The 20,761-nt window shown below is 34.7% G+C and overlaps 1 protein-coding gene across 4 annotated transcripts in view; it reads right to left on the reverse strand.

Moving 5' to 3' along the window:
• KMT2E (lysine methyltransferase 2E (inactive)) overlaps positions 1-20,761 on the reverse strand; it is a 96,684-nt gene that overhangs the window by 70,535 nt on the left and 5,388 nt on the right. For 2 of the 4 annotated variants that reach the window (XM_061198456.1, XM_061198453.1), the window contains exon 2: positions 1,199-1,383. In XM_061198456.1, coding sequence (XP_061054439.1) covers positions 1,199-1,269 — 71 coding nt within the window. In that variant the 5' untranslated portion in view covers positions 1,270-1,383. Of the gene's footprint in view, positions 1-1,198; positions 1,384-2,385; positions 2,410-4,367; positions 4,441-20,761 lie in introns of all 4 variants that reach the window. The other 2 variants (XM_061198455.1, XM_061198454.1) reach the window with 2 other exon arrangements.

The following is a 20,761-nucleotide window of genomic DNA, read 5'->3' on the forward strand; positions in this document are numbered from 1 at the left end:
TGCTATACATTAAGAAAAACTAGTACTTTAGCCTGGGAACCTCTTGCCTGTCAAGCCCTGCTTCCAGGTTCTTTCCTTCCTTAGTAGTGTCACTACCTGGGCAGAATGAATGTCAATCAACTGTCATAAAAGTGCCATGTTTGGGAATCTATTATTTTACAACAAAAATAACACACGGTGTAAAAAAAATGACTTTTAAAAACTGTTATTATAATAATCATATAGTTAAATGGACTATGTAGCATATTACAGGAATACTAGAGAGCATCCCTGAGTCTTTCTCAGTGGCAGAAGCAGGAGTGGTGAAAACACTTCTAGACCATTTGAAATGCCAGCAAAAGGAGAATATTAACTGCAATTTTTGTCCTTTCTACATACCAGTTTTAGGAGCTCAAAAATAAATAAATTTGTTTGTTTTCTTTTTTAACTTGAATTCAGCTTTCTGGTCAATGAGCAACCCATTTAGCACAATACAACTACATATTGAATCCGAGAGCAAACATATGCATCTTTCCATCCTTTAGATTCCAACACTGTCACATGAACCCCTTGCAATTTCCAAAAACAATCAATTTTCACAGCAATAACTTAGTGTTAATGTAGTGGTCTTTCAAGATCAAAATAAAATGAAATCTATCCACACAACTGCCAAGACCAAAGAGTTAGAGGCAAGGAAGAACCTTTCACTGAATCCCTCAGAAATGGCTCCCATAAAAGCAAAAAGTGGCAAAGTACACATCTAGAAGGAAATACTCCCTTTTTCTTACTTAAAAATGGCCTGAATTTTATTTTTCAACTCAACTTTTTAAAAGTGAAGTAATTATTGTGTTTAAACGGATATTACAATTTTTTAAAGATTCAAATTTAAAACCAAATTAATTTTCCAATATAAACATGAAAGATCTTACAATTTAAAAAAACAATAACCTGTTACCTTGACTCTTGATGTCAACAATTAGCAAATGGAAAAGACAAAAAAAATCTGAAAAAGATAGAGCATTTTGGCTCAAAAGTTATTTACAAAGTAATTTTAGTTAAAGGAATCTTTGCCTTTAAACTTCTGACATTTTATTTTAGCCAAGAGTCTAAAATGAGAAAAAATATAAATGCAAATCAAGCACTGCTTGGTTGTGCTAAAATAATTACATGAAATATTTTGCCCTTCCCTATCCAAAATACCTTTAATTTAAATACTTACTCTGAGCCTGCAGCCATTTCCAAGTATGACGTTTCTGCTGTATCAACCCCCAATGGGATCACTATGCTCATGACGTTCGCCTCTGGTAAATTCGATTACTATGGAGTCCTATGCATTGGTATCCAAAACACTGGGGCATGCCAGCCACAGTGCTCATTGCAAACATCTAAGTGCATCCACAAACCCTGTTTAAAAGAAAAGGGAACCAAAAGTTAAGAATCATCTTCATATTCCCAACAACAGTCAACCTATAACAAAGGTAAGTAAAATACATGAAGAAAGCATTCTTTATTAATATATCAATACCAATTGGAATTTGCTCAAGGAGTCTCTATTTTGTTTATTTTTCTGGAATTAAGTTATGAGATTATGATCAAAAGAAAAGTTTCTGAATCATAATCTTCCTTAGGGAATGAATTTAGGATGCCAAAAGAAGGATTACTAAGGCATATTGCTTAGTGAGGAACCAACAAATATTATTCATTTTGAAAGATAAAACAGAATTTCTTATAGCACTATCCAAAAATAAGTCTTCTTGGTTCAGTGAATGATTTAACAATAAACTAACAAATATTGAGACTTACTGTGGACTAAGCACCATACTAAGCTTTTACATGGATGGTCTATTTAATCCTCACAACTCTGAGATAGGGATCTCCATTTTACCACCGAGGAATTCAAAAGCAACTAAGGTTAAGTAACATAACCAAAGTTGCTCAGTTTAAGAGATAAAACCAGAATTTGAACCAATTCTACTCTATTGTTTATATATTTTTTAAAAAAATCTATTTTATTTGGAATAAAGTCAATTGTTTTATAGTGGTTGTCATTTTCCATACTACATAAATACATGTATATGGAGGGAGTTTATTTCTCCAGTTTTCTCCCATGAGTTAATGATCCCTAATACAGACAATTAGAAGAGAAATATACTTGAATATTTTTAAATATTCTTGTCATATACTTGAATACTCATTTTTAAACAAACTTACCATAGTAACAAAAACATGTTCAGCTTCCATATCAATTTTTCTAATCTAAATTCACTGTTTAACACCTGCTATATGTACTATGTGTGAAATACCTACTCGAAATATTTTCAGCAATGATACAGTACAACTTGGAACAAAGCAGAGATAACCATATAAACAAGAGAAACAGTCAACATTGTCCCTCTCATGTTATACCTGGAATACTGAAGAGAAGTGTTTCTTCAAATAGCAATTCTTGTATTTATCTTTAATTTTTACAAGTAAGCTTGAGAATATCTACTCAGGTTAATTCCTATTTCACAGATGATGCAGACTGTGAGCTCATATCTTATGGGAAAAAAATACCAAAATATGGAAATAACGAGGTAATAGTGGTTTGAATTATCCAAGAAAACGAGCCTTTACTTTTAAACCATGTAAAACTGGGGGAGAGCTACTAGATTTCAAGTTATAACAAAAATATACAATAACAGGCAATTGCACTTAAAAGTGAAAAACATGAGCATTGGAGCCTATCTCTAACTCTCTAACAGTAGATGTGTGAGCTAGGCAAGTTATTTAACCACTCTAAGCCTCAGGTTCCTTGTTTATAAAATGGGTATATATCCTCCTACGATTTCTGTGAAGAAAATGAAATAATGACTGTAAAGCATTTCATACACTACATTATGCATATTTAGCAATCAATAAGTGGTAGTCACATAAGAAGAGTTGCTCTTATTTCATAACCAAAAAACTGTGTAGATTAAAAAAAACTCTTTAGCTCTCATTGAAAGAGAATCTTCTAATAGTTTTTGAAAATAAAGTATGTAATTATGGTTCTCTATTTGCTACGATTTTACAGTTTTCACCAAATTAAAATCATCCTCTTAAAAAAAAAATCATTCTCTAAAAACAATTAAAGCAGGGTGAGACAAAGGAAAAATTGCCCTACCTCTTTTTCTGCACCTGCGACTGTTTTAGAATTACGTCATAAAAAGCTATATTTATTAACCTGCACAAAGCTATAAAATTATAAAATTTCTAAATGACAAAATGCAAGCAATATATAAATCAAATGTTATATTATTCTGTATTTCTTTAAAATACTGAAAACTTGGACCTAAGAACAATTAAAATTAAAAAAAAAATTTTCCTTCTGTTGGTAGCATCTAGTTGGTAGAAGTTTTCTTTAGCTCAGCTTATCCTAACATTTGACTCATAGGAAATCTTATATTTTAGGTATATGTTGTTAAATATTTAGTTGTATGTTTTTTTTTAAAACCAGAGGCAGAAACTAGAAAGCAGAAGTCAAATAATTATGTATTCTTTTAGGTAACTGAGTAATATTTCCAGCCTACAACAATTTATTTGAATACGTATTTAATAGTGTCCCCCATTCTTATATAAATATACAGTCCTTAATAAACACCATATTTGAGCTGTTTTTAAATAGCAGTGAAGAGTTTGCCATAAGCCTATTTCAGATAATGGCTTATATTTTTGTGATTACTGCCTGTCTCTCAAATCCTGCACAGTGCATAGAACATAAAAGGCACTCTACAAAGAACTGGTGAATGAATTAGAGCAGCCGGGATGAAACTGCAGTTCTGGCCTCATTAACCAAATGAGTTGTCAACCTACACAATTAAGCGCTATAAAAACAACCACATGGCACCTTTTCCAGAAATGCATCTCTCATCTAGAATCACAGAAGCTCATCCCCAGGATAACAACTCATCATCACATCTGTAACAGAACCACAGACTCTGAGTTTGATTCAGCAAACAAGATGATCTCACAAATTTACTCACAAGAGGTCAGAAGGCAAGAGGTCATATCTACTGAGACCATAAAGTGGCAAATATTTCACTATATTCATTAATATCAAAAACTCCATAGCCAGAAAACTCACGCTGTTCAAAAATCCAGCTGATACTTAAAGCATAAATTCATTAGGGTCTTTAAAAATAAGAAAAAAAGAAAGGGAAAGACAATGTAGTAAACAGAAAAGATGTGAGCTTATAACATAGGCATAACTAGAGAAAAACAATTCAACACAATACAAACAACTACCACAAAGCTTTCATATCTTACATGTGAACAAAAAACTGGTTATACAACTGGCAAGTAAAATATATACAAAATACATTGAGAATAAATGGCAGCCATTAAAGAAATAATATAAAAGGAAATACCATGAGATGTCTGGTAAATCTGAGGTCCAAGAAAGAATAAATGTCTTCACAAAACCTGCTATCCAGAATAGACCTAGAAACCAAGTGAACATAGGAGTATTGAGCTGTTTATAAATGGCATAAAATTATAGGTATTGATACTTCTGTCTAACATGGAACCTAAAATCAAAGGGACTCAAATAAAGACAGCAGCTAATTCTTAAAAAATAAATTTATTCTTCACTCTTTTATACAAATGAATGTAAACACAAGTAAAGGAAACAATGCTAAATACCAAATCACACTGGAAAGAAACTGCGGAAAAACGATATTAAAAACAGATTTAGGGGAATTCCCTGGTGGTTCAGTGATTAGGACTCTGCACTTTCACTGCTGAGGTGTGGGTTCAATCCCTAGTCAGGGAACTAAGATCCCGCAAGCCTCGTGGCACGGCCAAAAAACCACACAAAAAACAAAAAATACAAAACAAACAAAAAACAAAACAAACAAACAAAACAACCCCACAGATTTAGCAGAGCAAAGGCACTGATACCAAAACAAAACCAAACAAAACCCTAAAGTAGGAAAAATGAGATAAAAGGCAAAGAAGGAAAAGCAATTAAATTAGAAAACAGTTTATCAGAAGAACTGGAAAACTGAGGCTGCTTTTAAGACCACATTAAGAAGTTCAAAAAACAAAAAAATACCACTGAAAAGATAAATATGATACCCAAAAGGCAGAAAAGATGAAAATATGAGGAAAATTTTTTTCTAAAATTACAAATAAAGGGCCCAACCCAATTTAACATAATCTCTTTGAGGAAAGGGTGATTTATTGTTACCTTTCAGTCCTTAATAAACACCTTACATAGAGCTCAATAAATATTTAAAATTAAATCCATGTTTACATTTCGGACATATAACAAGAGAATAAGCGGGTGAATCTGGGGCTGAATTACTAATAGAAATGAAACAAAGAAACTTGAAAGAAATTGTGAGGTACCACATACCTGAGATTTTCTTATAAATCAGAAATTAAACTGCCCTCATTATTCACTTATGATTTTAATTTTACTTACAGCTGTTGACTAAGGTATAACAAAAAAGGATACTAGTTAATCAAAATCTATTACCAAGTTACTACCTACGAAACTTTGGTCAACTCATTTCACTATTCTGGGCTTCAACTATAAATGGAGGCAGGTTAGGCTGATGATCTTACAGTTTAAATCTTACAATCACAAGTACATTAACAGATTAGTCCTGATAATCAAAATGACAGATAAATATCAGATTCTAAAAAGAATAAGACAATAGAATGAATTATGTATTTCTCTAACTGGGTTAATGTTAGTATTAGCCAGTGCTCTATAAGCACTTACCTGATATTCAAACGTCCCCAAATAGAGGTTATAATAATAATGATGATAAATACTGCTTACAATGCTTAATCCTCACAACGAGCCTATGGCATAGGTACATTTATTACCCCATTTCACAGATAAGGCAGAGAAGTTAAACTTGTCCAAAGTTCCATAGCTAATAAATAGAAGAATCAGGTTTTGAACCCTAACAGTCTGATTCCAGAACCTACACAGTAGTTTCCCTGAAATTAAAATTTGCCAGATGATTGGTAAAATAAATAAAATAAAATCCAGAATTTACAGTTAAGGGGGAAAAACTGACAACTGCCTCTCTCAAAAAGAGGAGAAATTAAATAACTACATAACTGTTTCACTGCAGAACATCTGGACTGCATTCATTCTGGCACACTAAATGAAAAAACAGTAACAAAATCTACTTTGCTCCTCCCCGAAACCTAATCTACTTAATAAACCTACATGCATTCCACAGCAATGCATTAAAACACTACAAAGTAAAGATGCATGGGCTCAAAGTCTAAAATTTGCATTTAAAGTATTTCAGGGACAGTGCAAAGCACATACTCAAAGGATAAAAATACTTAAATTCCCTATTATTTTTCAGGGACAAACAGATGCCTTGCTAGTGAATTGAAAGCAACCCAAAAGTTAAGGGAACCAGGCTCCAAATTTGAGATTACTAGTGTATACATAAGTATACTCAATTCCTTATATAGAACTATTTGTTAAGCAAAGACCACCTATCTAACCAGTTGAATTTTAACTTGAGTCTCCCTTTGATAACCATTTCATTCCTAGAGATAAAGAATTTCACCAATTCAACTTACACTATAATCTTTTATAGCAAATAAACTCTCTATTTAAAAAATCTTTCTTCTGGTAGTCAGGATTAATGTTGATGGACCTACATGAAAAATGGAAACCTATATATAAAATTCAATGTTCAAAACACACAGTTTCTGGTTCTATACAAGAGTTCCACAGAGTTTCACCATACCATATTTTAGTACAATTCCAACCACTAGTACTAAATTCAATATCAAAATAGCAATGCTTCAGTTTTCACACTCTGCCACCTATTAATAATGGTTACTTATTCTCTTGAAGCCTTAGTTCCTCATCTGTAAATAGGAATAATCATAAAACATATTTCTGAATTGTTTCAAGGATTCTGTGTGCCACTCAGTTAAGTATTAGCTATGATTACCAGATAACATTTCTGGGAATTAAATATTTAGGAAAAGTCCTTAAAAAGATGAGTATTGGACCATATGATATCACTTATGATATCACTGGAATCTAAAACATGATACAAATGAACTTATTTACAAAACAGAAACAGACTCACAGACATAAAAAACAAATTTATGGTTACCAAAGGGAAAGGGGGTTGGGGAGGAATAAATTAGGAGTTTGGGATTAGCAGACACCAACTATACATAAAATAGATAAACAACAAGGTCCTACTGCATAGCACAGGGAACTATATTCAATATCCTGTAATAAACCGTAACGGAAAAGAAAGAAAAAAAAGTATTGGAGAACAATTCTCAGCTATTGTACTTGTGAAAGTCAAGTAAACTATTAAGAATTTCTGATCTATTCTAGAATCCATTCTTGTCAGTAAAGGAGAAAGGATGCTGCTGTGTTGGACTGCAAATCAAAGAATGTGATAGAAGTAGCTTCACTTAAAAAGGCAACAGCCAGGGACTTCCCTGGCAGTCCATCCGCTAAGACTCCACACTTCCACTGCAGGGGGCCCGGCTTTGATCCCAGGTGGGGGAACTAAGATTCTGCATGCTGTGTGGTATGGCGGAAAAAAAGGAGAAGGGGAAAAAAAAAAAAAAAAAAAAGCCAACAGCCAAACCTCTTTATTATAAACTCTAAACATACTGTTTCAATTATTTTCTTAAAATAAAATCAGAGTAATGGTTAAAATAACTAGGGCATCAGGCCCTTAAAATCCTTTTTACAGAATTTTTGTCAAAACAAGATTGGCTCTAGTAAGAGTAAATTCTTTAAAGAATAAGCCAATGCCAACCCTCATGATACTACCCAACGAGCACCAAACCACCCCTATACAGTTAAGAATGAGGCACTTTCCCAAATCAGCCAGTATTTGGCAGCACTTCACACTGGCTTACCTTGCAACCCAGTTTACCTTATCTTCAGCTCACTAGAGATTTGATATTGTAATCAAAATAAAGTATCAAGAAGTACAACCTTTAAAAAAAAAATGACTACAAAGAGTGAGGCTTAGTGTAAATTTTGGTTGATAATGATGTGCCAATGTTGGTTCATAGAATGTAACAAATGTACCACGATGATGAGAAAAGTTGATGGTGAATATGATATTCTGAACTGTTTGGCATCATATAATGGGGTACCACTCTAACAGGGTTTGGGGAAGCTATTCGAAACACCAATTCTTCAACCTGTCAAAGTACTGGTACACTCCTCTATTACCACCCCAAAACAACCTTGAATTAAAATAATTAATTTCAATACTATCCAGTTTTTTAATGCACCACATCATTATTTTAAAACAGTATTCATCATTCCCTAAAGTGTTGGAGGTCACTAACCTCTGGTGTAAAATCTAATAAAATGTAGCCTTTGAAGCAATTCAGTGATTGGTAACTGGTTAGTCTCTGGGTGCAAATGTACAATTTCTGTTTCCTACACACACAAACTATTTTTAGAATGAGTTCAGTCTTTGTTCATACCCGAGTATATAAGTAACAAAAGTGATTTCATTCTAAACAGTTACCTATTCCCACTTTCTACTTGCCATGTGGCCCACGACTATATGCCGTAGAATGTACTGCTTGATATACAAACACAGAAGAAAAAGAATCTTCAAATTTAAGAATTTCATCTTCCCAATTCCTTAAAATCTTACTTTTATGTACAAAAGTAATGAGTACTGTAAAGCATAACACCACATACTTCAGTGGGTTCTAAACCTTCCTTTAGTTTAAAAAAAAAAAAAAAATTGTTGTCTACATGAGCAATTTTTAAACTGTACTCCCAATAGTCCTAACAGAGTTGGGGATTGAGATAATAAAAGACAACAGAGTCAGGGAAGTTAACAAAAGAAAATGAGAGACAATATGTTCTGTAGATTTAAAAGGAAAAGTCTGAAGCTGCATGTTCTATGGGGTAGCTACTAAATGAGAAAATAACATTAAGTGGAACACTAAGCATTATAAAGGAATGAACTACAGATACATGCAACACCTTGGATGAATCTCAAGGAAACTGTACTGAGTGAAACAAAGCCAATCTCAAAAATGTCACACATACTGTATAATTTCATTTATCTAACATTCTTGAATGACAAATTATAGAAAAAGAGAATAGTGTGGTAGTAAGAGCGCAACACCAGGGATCCTTGTGGTGATGGAACTGTTCTGTATCTTAACTGTGGTGGTGGAGATACGAACCTACATATGGTAAAAATGAAAAGAACTATATACACACAACACACACACAAGTACAAGTAAAAATGGGGAAATCTGAACATAATGGGTGAACTGAATCAATGTCAATATTGTGGTCATATTGTGCTACAGTTTTGCAAGATGTTACCACTGAGGGAAACCAGGGAAAGGATACAGAATTTCTCTCTATTATTTCTTACAATTGCCTCAAAATTAAAACTTTTAAAAGTGACATTGAAATTGTGGCCTTCAAACTTTGACTATTGATAGAAACTTTCCTACAAATAAAATCTTACACAGAAATCTAATCATCTATTTTTATTCTAGGATTAAAAAAACGTTTTAATCTCCTATGCTTTTCCCAGTGATTGCTAGTGTCAACTTTAAATGTTGTGTTAAGGAGGCTACAGCCAGATACAAATGGGAGGTGGCCCCAGTGATTAATGGTATTTGCTAATGGGCACAGTAGGCCCATTATTTGCTTTTTTACTTCATTATTTGCTATGTCTGCGGTTAAAGAAGGTGGCAAGAGAATGTCCCTGCCTGCACATCCTCCCACCTTCCAGTTAAGTTCCATTAAAAACCTAAGAATTCCTGGAGAATAGTTGGAAAATCATTGGCTAAAAGAAAATACTTACTGACTCAACATGTGACATAAAAAACTTATCGCACTGGTGAATTCTCTTGTCCAAAGGCAAAAACCAAAAACAAACAGAAAAACAGTCTTCCAAAAAGTAGTGTTAAAACATTGTAGTTAAAAATCAAACAAAATCAACAATAAAAATCCTGCATTTATCTTTTAGTCACTCAACCTATACAATCAAGCTGGTTCATTCTTGCCTTTTTAGCCTTCAAATAAGTATGTCACCAGGAGAGGGCATACTTTTTGACTGAAACAAACTCGGCAATAATTTTATTCTCTCATTCTTGATTCTAATCTCCAGCAAAACAATGTCCTCACTCTTCAGGATGAACTAAGTATTCCTTCTATCACTATTTTAATCATTTCTTTTAGTCTGAACCTTGAATCCTCTTGTTTCCCTATATAAAAACAAGAAATGTGCATCAAATCTAATTAATTAATAGGATTTAAACAAATCTTTCTGATCCTACTGTCTATATTTTCTTATCTCAGACCTAGTCTACCAGATTAAGTTTCTAAGTAGTCTCTCGCCCTATTCTGACTTGACCTTTAAACCAGTGGTTCTCAAACACAGATCCACAAAATGCCACTTTTCATATACCTGGGGTTAGGGGTTGAAAATAACAGATTCACAGGCCTCACCCTAGAGATTCTGATTAAGTAGGTCTGGGATGTGGCCTGGATGTCTTAAAAAAAAAAAAAAAAGAAGAAAGACATTTGCTCCAGTGCTCTATTTTAGAACACTTGCTGAAACACTGAATATACTTCAAAGCCCACTAGTTTCCTAATTTTGCCCTCTTCAAAAAAGCATAATAGCTCACAGTAATAACAGGTTCCTAATCTTGGCATTATCAGGTTACCCTGGTTCCATACTAATATCCCAATATATAAATCCACTGATTATGTCAGTCTTTTTGTGATTGTTGGCATATCCTTGTTCATTCTCCTTCAAGTTTTCAAAAGTCATTTTCCTCTATTTATATCCATCCCACTCTATAAATAAAAATCTTATTAAACCTTCGAGGATTGTTTAAGTACCAGAGCTTCCTTGAAGCCTCAACTTCCCAACTTTGACATCTCTGCCACAAAACTAGCTTTCAGATCTCCAGCAGATCAACCTCTTGAGCACTGTTTCCTTAACTGCAAACAAAAATTTGACCAGGTTAACTCAAAAAACTGTTACAGCTATAAGGCCTCTTATACACTAATCTCTTCCCTTCTTAACTTCCCAAAGAATATATTACTTACATTTTTTTAACCACTGGTTTATATTTTGACACACTTTTTGGAAACAAGTGTTAGATATACAGCTTCCACAAATAGATCATGTACTTCACTCTATAGCAAGAACTGAAATATTTACATATTAGCTCTCAAAGCTCGGAACATAGTGGCTAAGATACCACCTAAGTTATTCTTGCTTAAACCACACTTTCTTTAACACATTTAATCCTCTCCTCTTCTTTAAGATGAACGTGAACATACCTTAAAAACAAAACAAAAAATCTGCCATTAAAGAACGTTAGCGACTGATTTCCTTTTGGAACCTTTTTTTAATTGTGTCTTTCTCCCTTATTACTCTAAAATCTGGTTGTCCTTTAAGGCTCAATCCTCCCCATTATTAGTCTCCACCAATCTTGGATATAACCATTAATTCCTGATTTCCTGTTCCTAGCCATCTACAAGATATATATCTATTCAAATACCTGCCATCACTACAAAAATCAAACTTTCCAACTGAATCTTTTTCACACACCTTCTTCCATTCCATTTTTTATTAGTACCCTTTTCTCCCAGTTCTCTTTTTAATCGTTCTTTTCTCTAGTTTATTACATTTGGTCACCCAGTCTTCTGTGCCTCCCCAGTGTTTCAGATTCACTCTTCCTCAATTTCTGTGGCCCCCACCACGATCTTCATCATCTGAAAAATTTCCAACAATCAACAACTCTTCCAGCTTATCACCATCAAGTTCTGAGTACTCTGTCTCCAAACGATGGAAGAAATCTTGAGTGTTAAGCATTTCTCCCCCCAAATTATGGCAACTATTCTTTCAAAATATAATAAATTCAAATTCATTCATTTAACATACTTATTGAGCATACACTATTCCCTGGATACTGTTCTAAGTGCTGGGGAATGAGCAGTGAACAAAATTAAGCTGCCCTTCCTTCTAGAGTAATGAAAACAAAAACAAAAATAAACAAATGGGACCTAATGAAACTTAAAAGCTTTTGCACAGCAAGGGAACCATAAACAAGGCAAAAAGACAACCCTCAGGATGGGAGAAAATTAAGTTGCCTTCAGACACCTGAAATGAGCTATGACAATCTAATATAATCAAGGGTATCTTAGAATAGTTTTCTTAAGTAACTGCTTTGGAGTAATAATTTGTGTATTCTCATTACCTTGCCAAGAACGAGTCCTTTTTAAGGATCAGTGGAAAGCTATGATGATTTTCAAATGACTTGAATTAAAATTCTCGATCAGTCACTCTTTAGCTATGTGACCCTCTAGGCCTCTCATGAAAAATGGGTAAAAGATCTACCTGCAGAGTTGCTGTGCAGAGAAAATAAGATATGTAAATACACTGTAGATACTCATTTATGGATGTTAGTGTTGTGCCTCTTAGAATTAAAGCCATGAAGTTTATATTTTCCAATCCAAAGATAATTTAATCAATTCCAGTCAAAATATTGTTGGCTACCAAGGACATACAAATGGTGAAAGAACACATGAAAGAACAAATGGTTAAAGAACACATGTGTTTAAAATATTTACTTTTGGGCTTCCCTGGTGGCGCAGTGGTTAAGAATCCACCCGCCAATGCAGGGGACACGGGTTCAAGCCCTGGTCTGGGAAGATCCCATGTGCCGCGGAGCAACTAAGCCCGTGCGCCACAACTACTGAGCCTGCGTTCTAGAGCCCGTGAGCCACAACTACTGAAGCCTGTACGCCTAGAGCCCGTGCTCCACAACAAGAGAAGCCACTGCAATGAGAAGCCCGCACACCGCAACGAAGAGTAGCCCCCACTCGGCGCAACTGGAGAAAGTCCATGCGCAGCAACAAAGACCTAACACAGCCAATAAATAAATAAATAAATAAATTTAAAAATTTACTATCAAATCTTAAGTCTAAAATAAGAGTACTTTAATTTCTAAGTATCTAACAACCTACAAAGTCAGCAAGAGACCAAAATGAATAAAAAAAGGAAAAATACTTTCCATGTTTAAACCGTTTACTTTTATGGAATTTTTCCCAGTCCTTTAATCCCAGGGCTTACAGTATTCAAAGATCAGCTTCCCCCTCTTCATATGTTAATATAAAAACAAAAACCAAAACCTAGAAATAGAGGACTGGTGTATTACTACTAGAGAGTTGAAACTTAGAGAAAATGTCTATGCATCTTACTCAAAAATGAATTATGGCATTAACAGATCTAAGTCTCTATTAGAAAAGCTTTTAGAGGCATATAATCACTGAGAAATTTTACAATAAAGAAAAGAATAAAGTGTCAAGAATGAAGTTGGTAGATACAACGAGTTCTATAGTGACCAGTATATTTGCTATAAGACAGGCTGCACCCACTTTCACTTTCAAACTTCATTGTAAAGACCTTTATGTGAAGAGATTAAATGAAAAATAATCCACATGTACTGAGCTGACCGGCCACTCTTATAAAAGTCATTTGAACATGAAGAAAGAAGTTGCTGTGTGAAGTCAGGGACCGAACTAGAAATACTTTTGCCCAAATCCATAATGAACCACTTACTTCAGTCTATAAGCAGCATAAACCTGAAACTTCTTCTAAGTGATAGTTTAGGCTATACCAGCAGAATGTCTTCTGAAATCTCCACCATGACTCTAGATTAAATTTCAATGATAAATATCACAGCTTCTCAGATACTCTCAAAGTAAATACACAACAAAAGAACTTTCGTGTTTTGGCACAACCACACCACATCCATAAAATACGCCAGTTTTAACACGGAATTAAAAAATCAAGCAGTTACTACATTAATGTATAACTAAAAAGTTACTACTAACATAGAGCAACTAGGTTACAACACACCAATTACAGGCTGAAATTTGAAAATGAAACAAACTGATCCCAGGTATATTAGCCAACACAATCATCAGCTACTTCCTTTAGGAAATATGTGCAAGATCAGCAAGCCAAAATTAGTAGCTACCATGATGCTTCCACATAGAGGGCATTCAACTATCTGCCACTAAATGAATCTAATTTATAATACTATCAGAGTTAGAAAGGTCCTAAAGAAGAGTACAACTTCAATCTCACAAGATAACAAAGGCTATTGGATCTTAACATGTCAATGTATCTGTTAAATTCTAGAGACAAATGAAATCTGTCATTTCATCTAGGTAGGGTCATATAAACCCCATTGGACAAACCTGAGTCTAATTCTGAAAGAACATTTTTAGATCTCCAAGATACTAAATGAAAAAAGAAAGTTACAGAATACAGTTAAGATCCATCCTGTTTTGGATTAAACAGAGAAATCTGGATTTATATACAAAAAATAGGGACTAGAAGTTTGAGTTCATCAAAGTCAGTCATTTAACATGGAGAATCATGAAAAAATGATATATAAATTATTATAAAGACTATTTTTAATTTATAATATCATTCATCAATATTTTGGTGTCAAGCCAAAATATTTTTTGAATATGGCTCCCCTAATTCGAATTCTGGGTTCTCGTTCTTGTAGAAACCATATCTGTAATGTATTACCTATGGTTTTTGGTTTTCGATTATTCCAAGGTAAGAAATCACCTAGACACTTGTGCAGCAGTGTGAATGCAGACTTCCTTCTAGATTTTTATTATTTTTCCCCATAATCTTTTAGTTGTCTTACCAATACCTAACCTGACAATTTTCTTCAGTAATTAATTTGCCTTTATCAAGTTTTCCAAAGCATTTAACTTAGTTTTCATTTAAACAATTCTCTCTTCACATTCACTTAACTCTGTCTTATGTAATACCTAACTAATATAAACAGAATACAAGTACAATGGGATTAGCCAATTTGGGAACAAACATATGACTATTGTGAACATTCAACTCAACTAGTGGCAGCAGCACAGAGTAGTTTATTTACATCATTCAACATGTAATGGGCATCAGTATTTTTTACAGAAGGAATATTAATCCTGAAGGTTGGTTAAACGAAGGTTACAGAAACTTCTACAGCATCTACATAAAACACCACAAGAAAAATACAGAAATTAGAAACAGTCATCACCTCAGCATAAGAGAGAAGCTAAGGATGGGAGTCAGAGACTCACTTTTTTCCTGAAACAACTATAGCAGCAACAACTTATAGAGCTTACCAAGATTTTATACATATTAACTCATAGAATTCCAAAACAACTCTGTATCAACTATATTTCAATCAAAAAAAAAGACTCTAGGGCTTCCCTGGTGGCACAGTGGTTAAGAATCCGCCTGCCAGTGCAGGGGACACAGGTTCAAGCTCTGGTCCGGGAAGATCCCACATGCCGCGGAGCAACTATGCCCGTGCGCCACAACTACTGAGCCTGTGCTCTAGAGCCCACAAGCCACAACTGCTGAGCCCGCGTGCCACAGCTACTGAAGCCCGCGCGCCTAGAGCCCGTGCTCTGCAGCAAGAGAAGCCACTGCCATGAGAAGCCTATACACCGCAACGAAGAGTAGCCCCCGCTCGCAGCAACTAGAGAAAGCCCGCACACAGCAACGAACACACAACACAGCCAAAAATAAAAATAAATAAATTAAAAAAAAAAAAGACTCTATAAGATAGGCTCTATTATTATGTCCATTTTGCAGATCAAGAACCTAAGGCACAAAAAGGTAAGAAACTTGCCCAAGGTCACACAGGAGTACAACCTAGTTTGAATGCAGTCAAATTAAAGCAGCATGGTTCTAGAGTTTCTACTCTTTACCCCTCTGCAATACTGCCTCTAAAGAAGTACTGAGTTCTTTTAATAAGCGTATATTACCTTCATAATCTTAACAATTTTAGGGAGTAAATAAGCATGTCCTAGTATATCACTCCCCAAGGGTAATTTTTCAGTGGCTCTCCCATAAAAGCCACTCCTTTATCCTGGCATTCAAGACTCACCACAACTTGATCCCAACTGGTACTGCTATAATTCCAATTCAAGACTCTTCTAGAAACCAACAGATCGTCTTGAATTGGGATACAGAAAAGCACTAAATATAGAGTCTGTCACATGACATTGCACAAAGACCAGTATTTCCTCATTTAGAGAATCCAGAAGCCTGGCTTCTCAAGAGAAGAGTCAGCATGGTTGCTTGGAAAAGTATAAAGCACCAAGCATCAGGATCTAAATTTTAATCCTTGATCAACCATAATCTAATATGATCTTGGAAAAATTATTTAACCTCCCTGGGGCTGAGTCTACCTGTAATATAAAAGACAAGAGCTAAAATAGTGTAAAAATCAGCTGAGACTAGTACTCAACTGCAAATTCAAGGCCCCTCTAGATGTGATTATGTAGGTCTGGAATGGGGCCCAAGAACGTTCATTTTAATAAGCACTCCATGTAAATGATACATGTGGTCCCTGGGCCACAATAAGAATATTTAGGGCTTCCCTGGTGGTGCAGTGGTTAAGAATCTGCCTGCCAATGCAGGGGACACGGGTTCAAGCTCTGGTCCGGGAAGATCCCACATGCCGCGGAGCAACTAAGCCCGTGCGCCACGACTTGTGAGCCTGCGCTCTAGAGCCCACGAGCCACAACTACTGAAGCCCGCGCGCCTAGAGCCTGTAGTCCACAACAAGAGAAGCCACCACAATGAGAAGCCCACGCCCCACAATGAAGAGTAGCCTCCACTAGCCGCAACCAGGGAAAAGCCTGTGCGCAGCAACGAAGACCCAATGCAGCCAGAAACGATAAATAAATAAAATAATAAAATAAATAAAAAAAAAAAAGAATATTCAAACAAAAGATCTCACAAGTCAATTGTAACTCTAGTTTCTTAACTTTAGTCAATAGGGTGCTACTTTACATGCCCAGATTGGGGGTTTGGGCCTAAAAGAAAATCCTCTAATTCATCATGGGACTTGTTTTTGCACCTTTCCCTCTATACTTTTTTAAAACAACTGGCTAAGATTTGGTAATGCTACAAATTGAACTTTCCTTCTCTTAAGATACAGTTGGATACAGTTGATTCAAATGAGTTTTAAGTCAACAAAGCACCTATAGAATGCTACAAATCCACTGTATCGTCTTGTTAATCCTCACTATTCTGAAATATGATCATCTTAATTTTCTCAGAAGGGAATTTAAGTTTTATAGAATAAAGTCTCCACTCTATAAGTATTGACAACACTTTTCTTCTACCAGTCCCTCTGAAAATTTCCAAAGAAATTAAATTAATAGTTTTCATTCAATATGTTACCCAGGACCTGAATCAGTGTAACATTCAAATTATCATCCAAATTCACTACCAATATTTTGCTATAAATGAAAGGAAATGTGCCAAATTGATAAAAGCGTCATCACAATGTAATTAAAGTCTAAATATGTTTTGTTTCTTGTCCCTTTCTTGTTCTTCTGAATTTCTTTACAAGGAGTATGTATTTTTCATTACAAGGTTCCAAAAATCATACACTGCTTTGACCTAAGGGTTATAGATGTTTGATGCTCTGCTGTATTACCATCTTACCAACCCCTTTTTAAAAAGCATTGACTTGTGTATATGGAAAAAAAGAACCTGTCTCAATGATTTCAGAAAAAAATATTTTAACTTTAAAAAAATTACTTAAAGGAAGAATTTTTTTAATGGAAGAAGGGAAATAGCGCCATAATTAAATTATGTATTTTTAGCCTTGTGTTAGAAATCAAACTGCTAGCATTAGTAACAAATCATAAACCTAAACAACTGTTAAAGGCTCATTTAACAATAATTCTAAAAACTGAATGAGGAATTGGAACTACATCCTTTAAACATTTTTTTTAACAATCAAAGTACTTAATTTCTGTGTTCTGAATTTCAAATTAGGCTAGATTCAAGAAACTATTTTAAATCCCATTTGTGTGGAAAACCGTGCAGGAATACTATCGATACTATCTAAATTATCTACACTTTTCTTCCTTAGAATTCATTTATTTATTGTGATTACAAAAGCAACCTATATGCGTTACAGGAAAACCAAAATGGAAAAAGAAACTCCCACAATACCAATTACCCAGAAACAAACCACTGCTAAAAACCTTGGTAAATGTGCAGTCACCATAGTAAAAACTTATTCAGGTAAGAATCATCAATAGACACTAAATCTAAGAGAGGAAAGTCCATGAGGAACAGGATATTTACACAATTGCAAAATATCTCCCCACAAATTACTTAATAATGGCAAAATGAGAAACAGTAACTATACAATGGAGAAACTCCTCAGTACCTTAACCAAGCAATCAAAACGAACGTACTGGTAGTGGGCAAACAAACATCAAGTGTCTCCAGATGATAGAAAAACACATATTACTTATCTAGTGTTTCAGCCCAAAATGTAAAATCTGAATTTAATTATGAAGAAAACTTAGACAAACCCAAATTGAGAGGAACTGAATAAATATCTAGCCTACCAATGTTATGACAAAAGACTGAGGAACTCTCTTCCAGACTACAGGAAACTAAAGAGACCTAAGAACTAAATGCAATCTACGATCCTGGATTAGCTACTGTACCAGAAAAAAATACTAATAAAGGGCATAATTGGGACAACTGATGAAAATGGAATATGGACAATAATCTAGATAAAAGTATTACACCCATGCTAAATTTCCTGAATTTAACCACTCTGGTTACCTAAGAAAAGATGCTTGTTCTTAGGAAATGCATACTTAAGTATTAAGGGCTCTAAGAGGGCATGATGTATGCAATATACTCTCAAATGGTTCAGAATTTTTTTTTTATACATACAGAGAGAACAGTACATAGTGACAAAATGTTAAAAATCAGGGGATCTGGGTGAAGGATATAAGGCAAGTTTATACCATTCATGTAACTTGTCTGGAAGTTTGAAATTACTACAAAATAAAAAATTAACACCCAAAAAAAACCCTGTTTTTTTGGGAACGTTGGTCAACATTCATATATATTTATATATATATACCATATTTGCATTTTTAAGTTAAAAAATAGAATCATCATTTGATATTAATTATTTAGTTTTAGAGGCCCTCCAAGGTATATCTGAGTATCTGTGGGAAAAAGGCAATTATTTTCAGATGAATTAGAGGTGTTTTTCTTTTGCTCTCCGTCCAAGGAAACTACCCCCCCACCCCACACACACACTCATACCTTAAATACTCACCCCACTACCATCTCCTTAACCAGTCACAACTAATTAGAGGGATCAAGATGGAGAATACTGGTTCTCTGACACCTTGCCAATTCCTGTGAGGCCCAACTGCACTTTTTCAAATAAGTTCTGTGAGATTTCCCTACAGCCTTATAACAAATCTTTTACTTTAGCTAGTTGGAGCTGATTTCTGTTCCTTGCATCCAAACAAATCCTAAAACAGTAGGCTTTTGAGAAATAGAAACAAACGGTGCAAGGGAAACAGTAGCTACTCAAATTAATCTTTTGTCTGTGCCTCAAAAATAGTGTTTAGGTAGGGGTTTAATGCTAAAATGCAATAAGGCTGTGTCAAATTCAACCAATTATGCAGCTTCATTTAAAGAGAAAAGCAAATAATTCCAAAAGGAACAATCTTACTTTCTCAAGAATTACTATGTATCAGACCAACCGCACACCCTGCAGCCCGCCCATCAATTTATGGCTACTAAAGTATCTTCCCATCTCGGGACTCCCCTGGTGGGGTAGTGGTTAAGAATCCGCCTGCCAACGCAGGGGACACAGGTTTGATCCCTGGTCCAGAAAAATACCACATGCTGCGTAGCAACTAAGCCCATTCGCCCCAACTACTGAGCCTGTGCTCTAGAACCCACGAGCCACAACTACTGAGCCCACGTACGCCTAGAGCCCGTGCTCCGCAACAAGAGAAGCCACCGCAATAAGAAGTGCAAACACAGCAGCGAAGAGTAGAGAAAGCCCGCACATAACAAAGAAGACCCAACGCATCAAAAACAAATAAATGAATTAATTTTTAAAAAATGTTAAAAAAAAAAAAACTTCCCATCTTTTGCCACATGATTAAAGATGAAATGGGTTTTCAAATTCCTGAAATTTGTCTTTCTTTAAATGACATACAAAATAAGATAAGAGGAATGCAAGAGGTCTCTCTGTAAAATCAAAAATAGAAACTATGACCTCATTATTAGTCTGTGACATAAGAAAAAGTATTAGAAGGGCATATCTTTCTCACAGATAGTCTCCTGATATGTGAACTTTTGAAAAAACAAACCTGTGTTTTCCGGACAATACCTTAAGTGATAATGGTTAATTTCCACCACATTCCTCACTTTTTGCCAAAAACCATTGACACTAGGCTTTACCTAATTCTTACACCAAACAGTGAGAAAAATGGAAAACATATAGCTCTAAAGTTTAAACTTATTTAGTTTAAATTAATTTATCACAGTAAATTTTGTTAAAGTCTTTAAAAATTATGTTTTAAGTACTTTTTGAAAATAAAACTCAACAAAGATTAAAAAAAAATTTTAATTTTCTGGTCTCAGATAAAATGTTAGATAACATAATTATGTGAACTTGAAATTATCTTATAAATGCCACAAACCAAAACTAACTCAATCCCACTGTTACATTACTTAGCTTCTGCTACAGGCTCAGACCTTAAATGCTGCACCCGTGTTGGTTATAACACAGGTGTGATTACTCAATATTATCTTTCTCAATAATAAACCTCAGGACCAAGAATGTTTATACATTTGGATTAACTCTAAACTGCGCAATCATCTAAGAGTTAGTAGAAAATTATCTCTTCTCCAGTTGG

Source organism: Eubalaena glacialis, chromosome 8 (genome assembly GCF_028564815.1).
Source record: "Eubalaena glacialis isolate mEubGla1 chromosome 8, mEubGla1.1.hap2.+ XY, whole genome shotgun sequence".
Lineage (NCBI taxonomy): Eukaryota > Metazoa > Chordata > Mammalia > Artiodactyla > Balaenidae > Eubalaena > Eubalaena glacialis.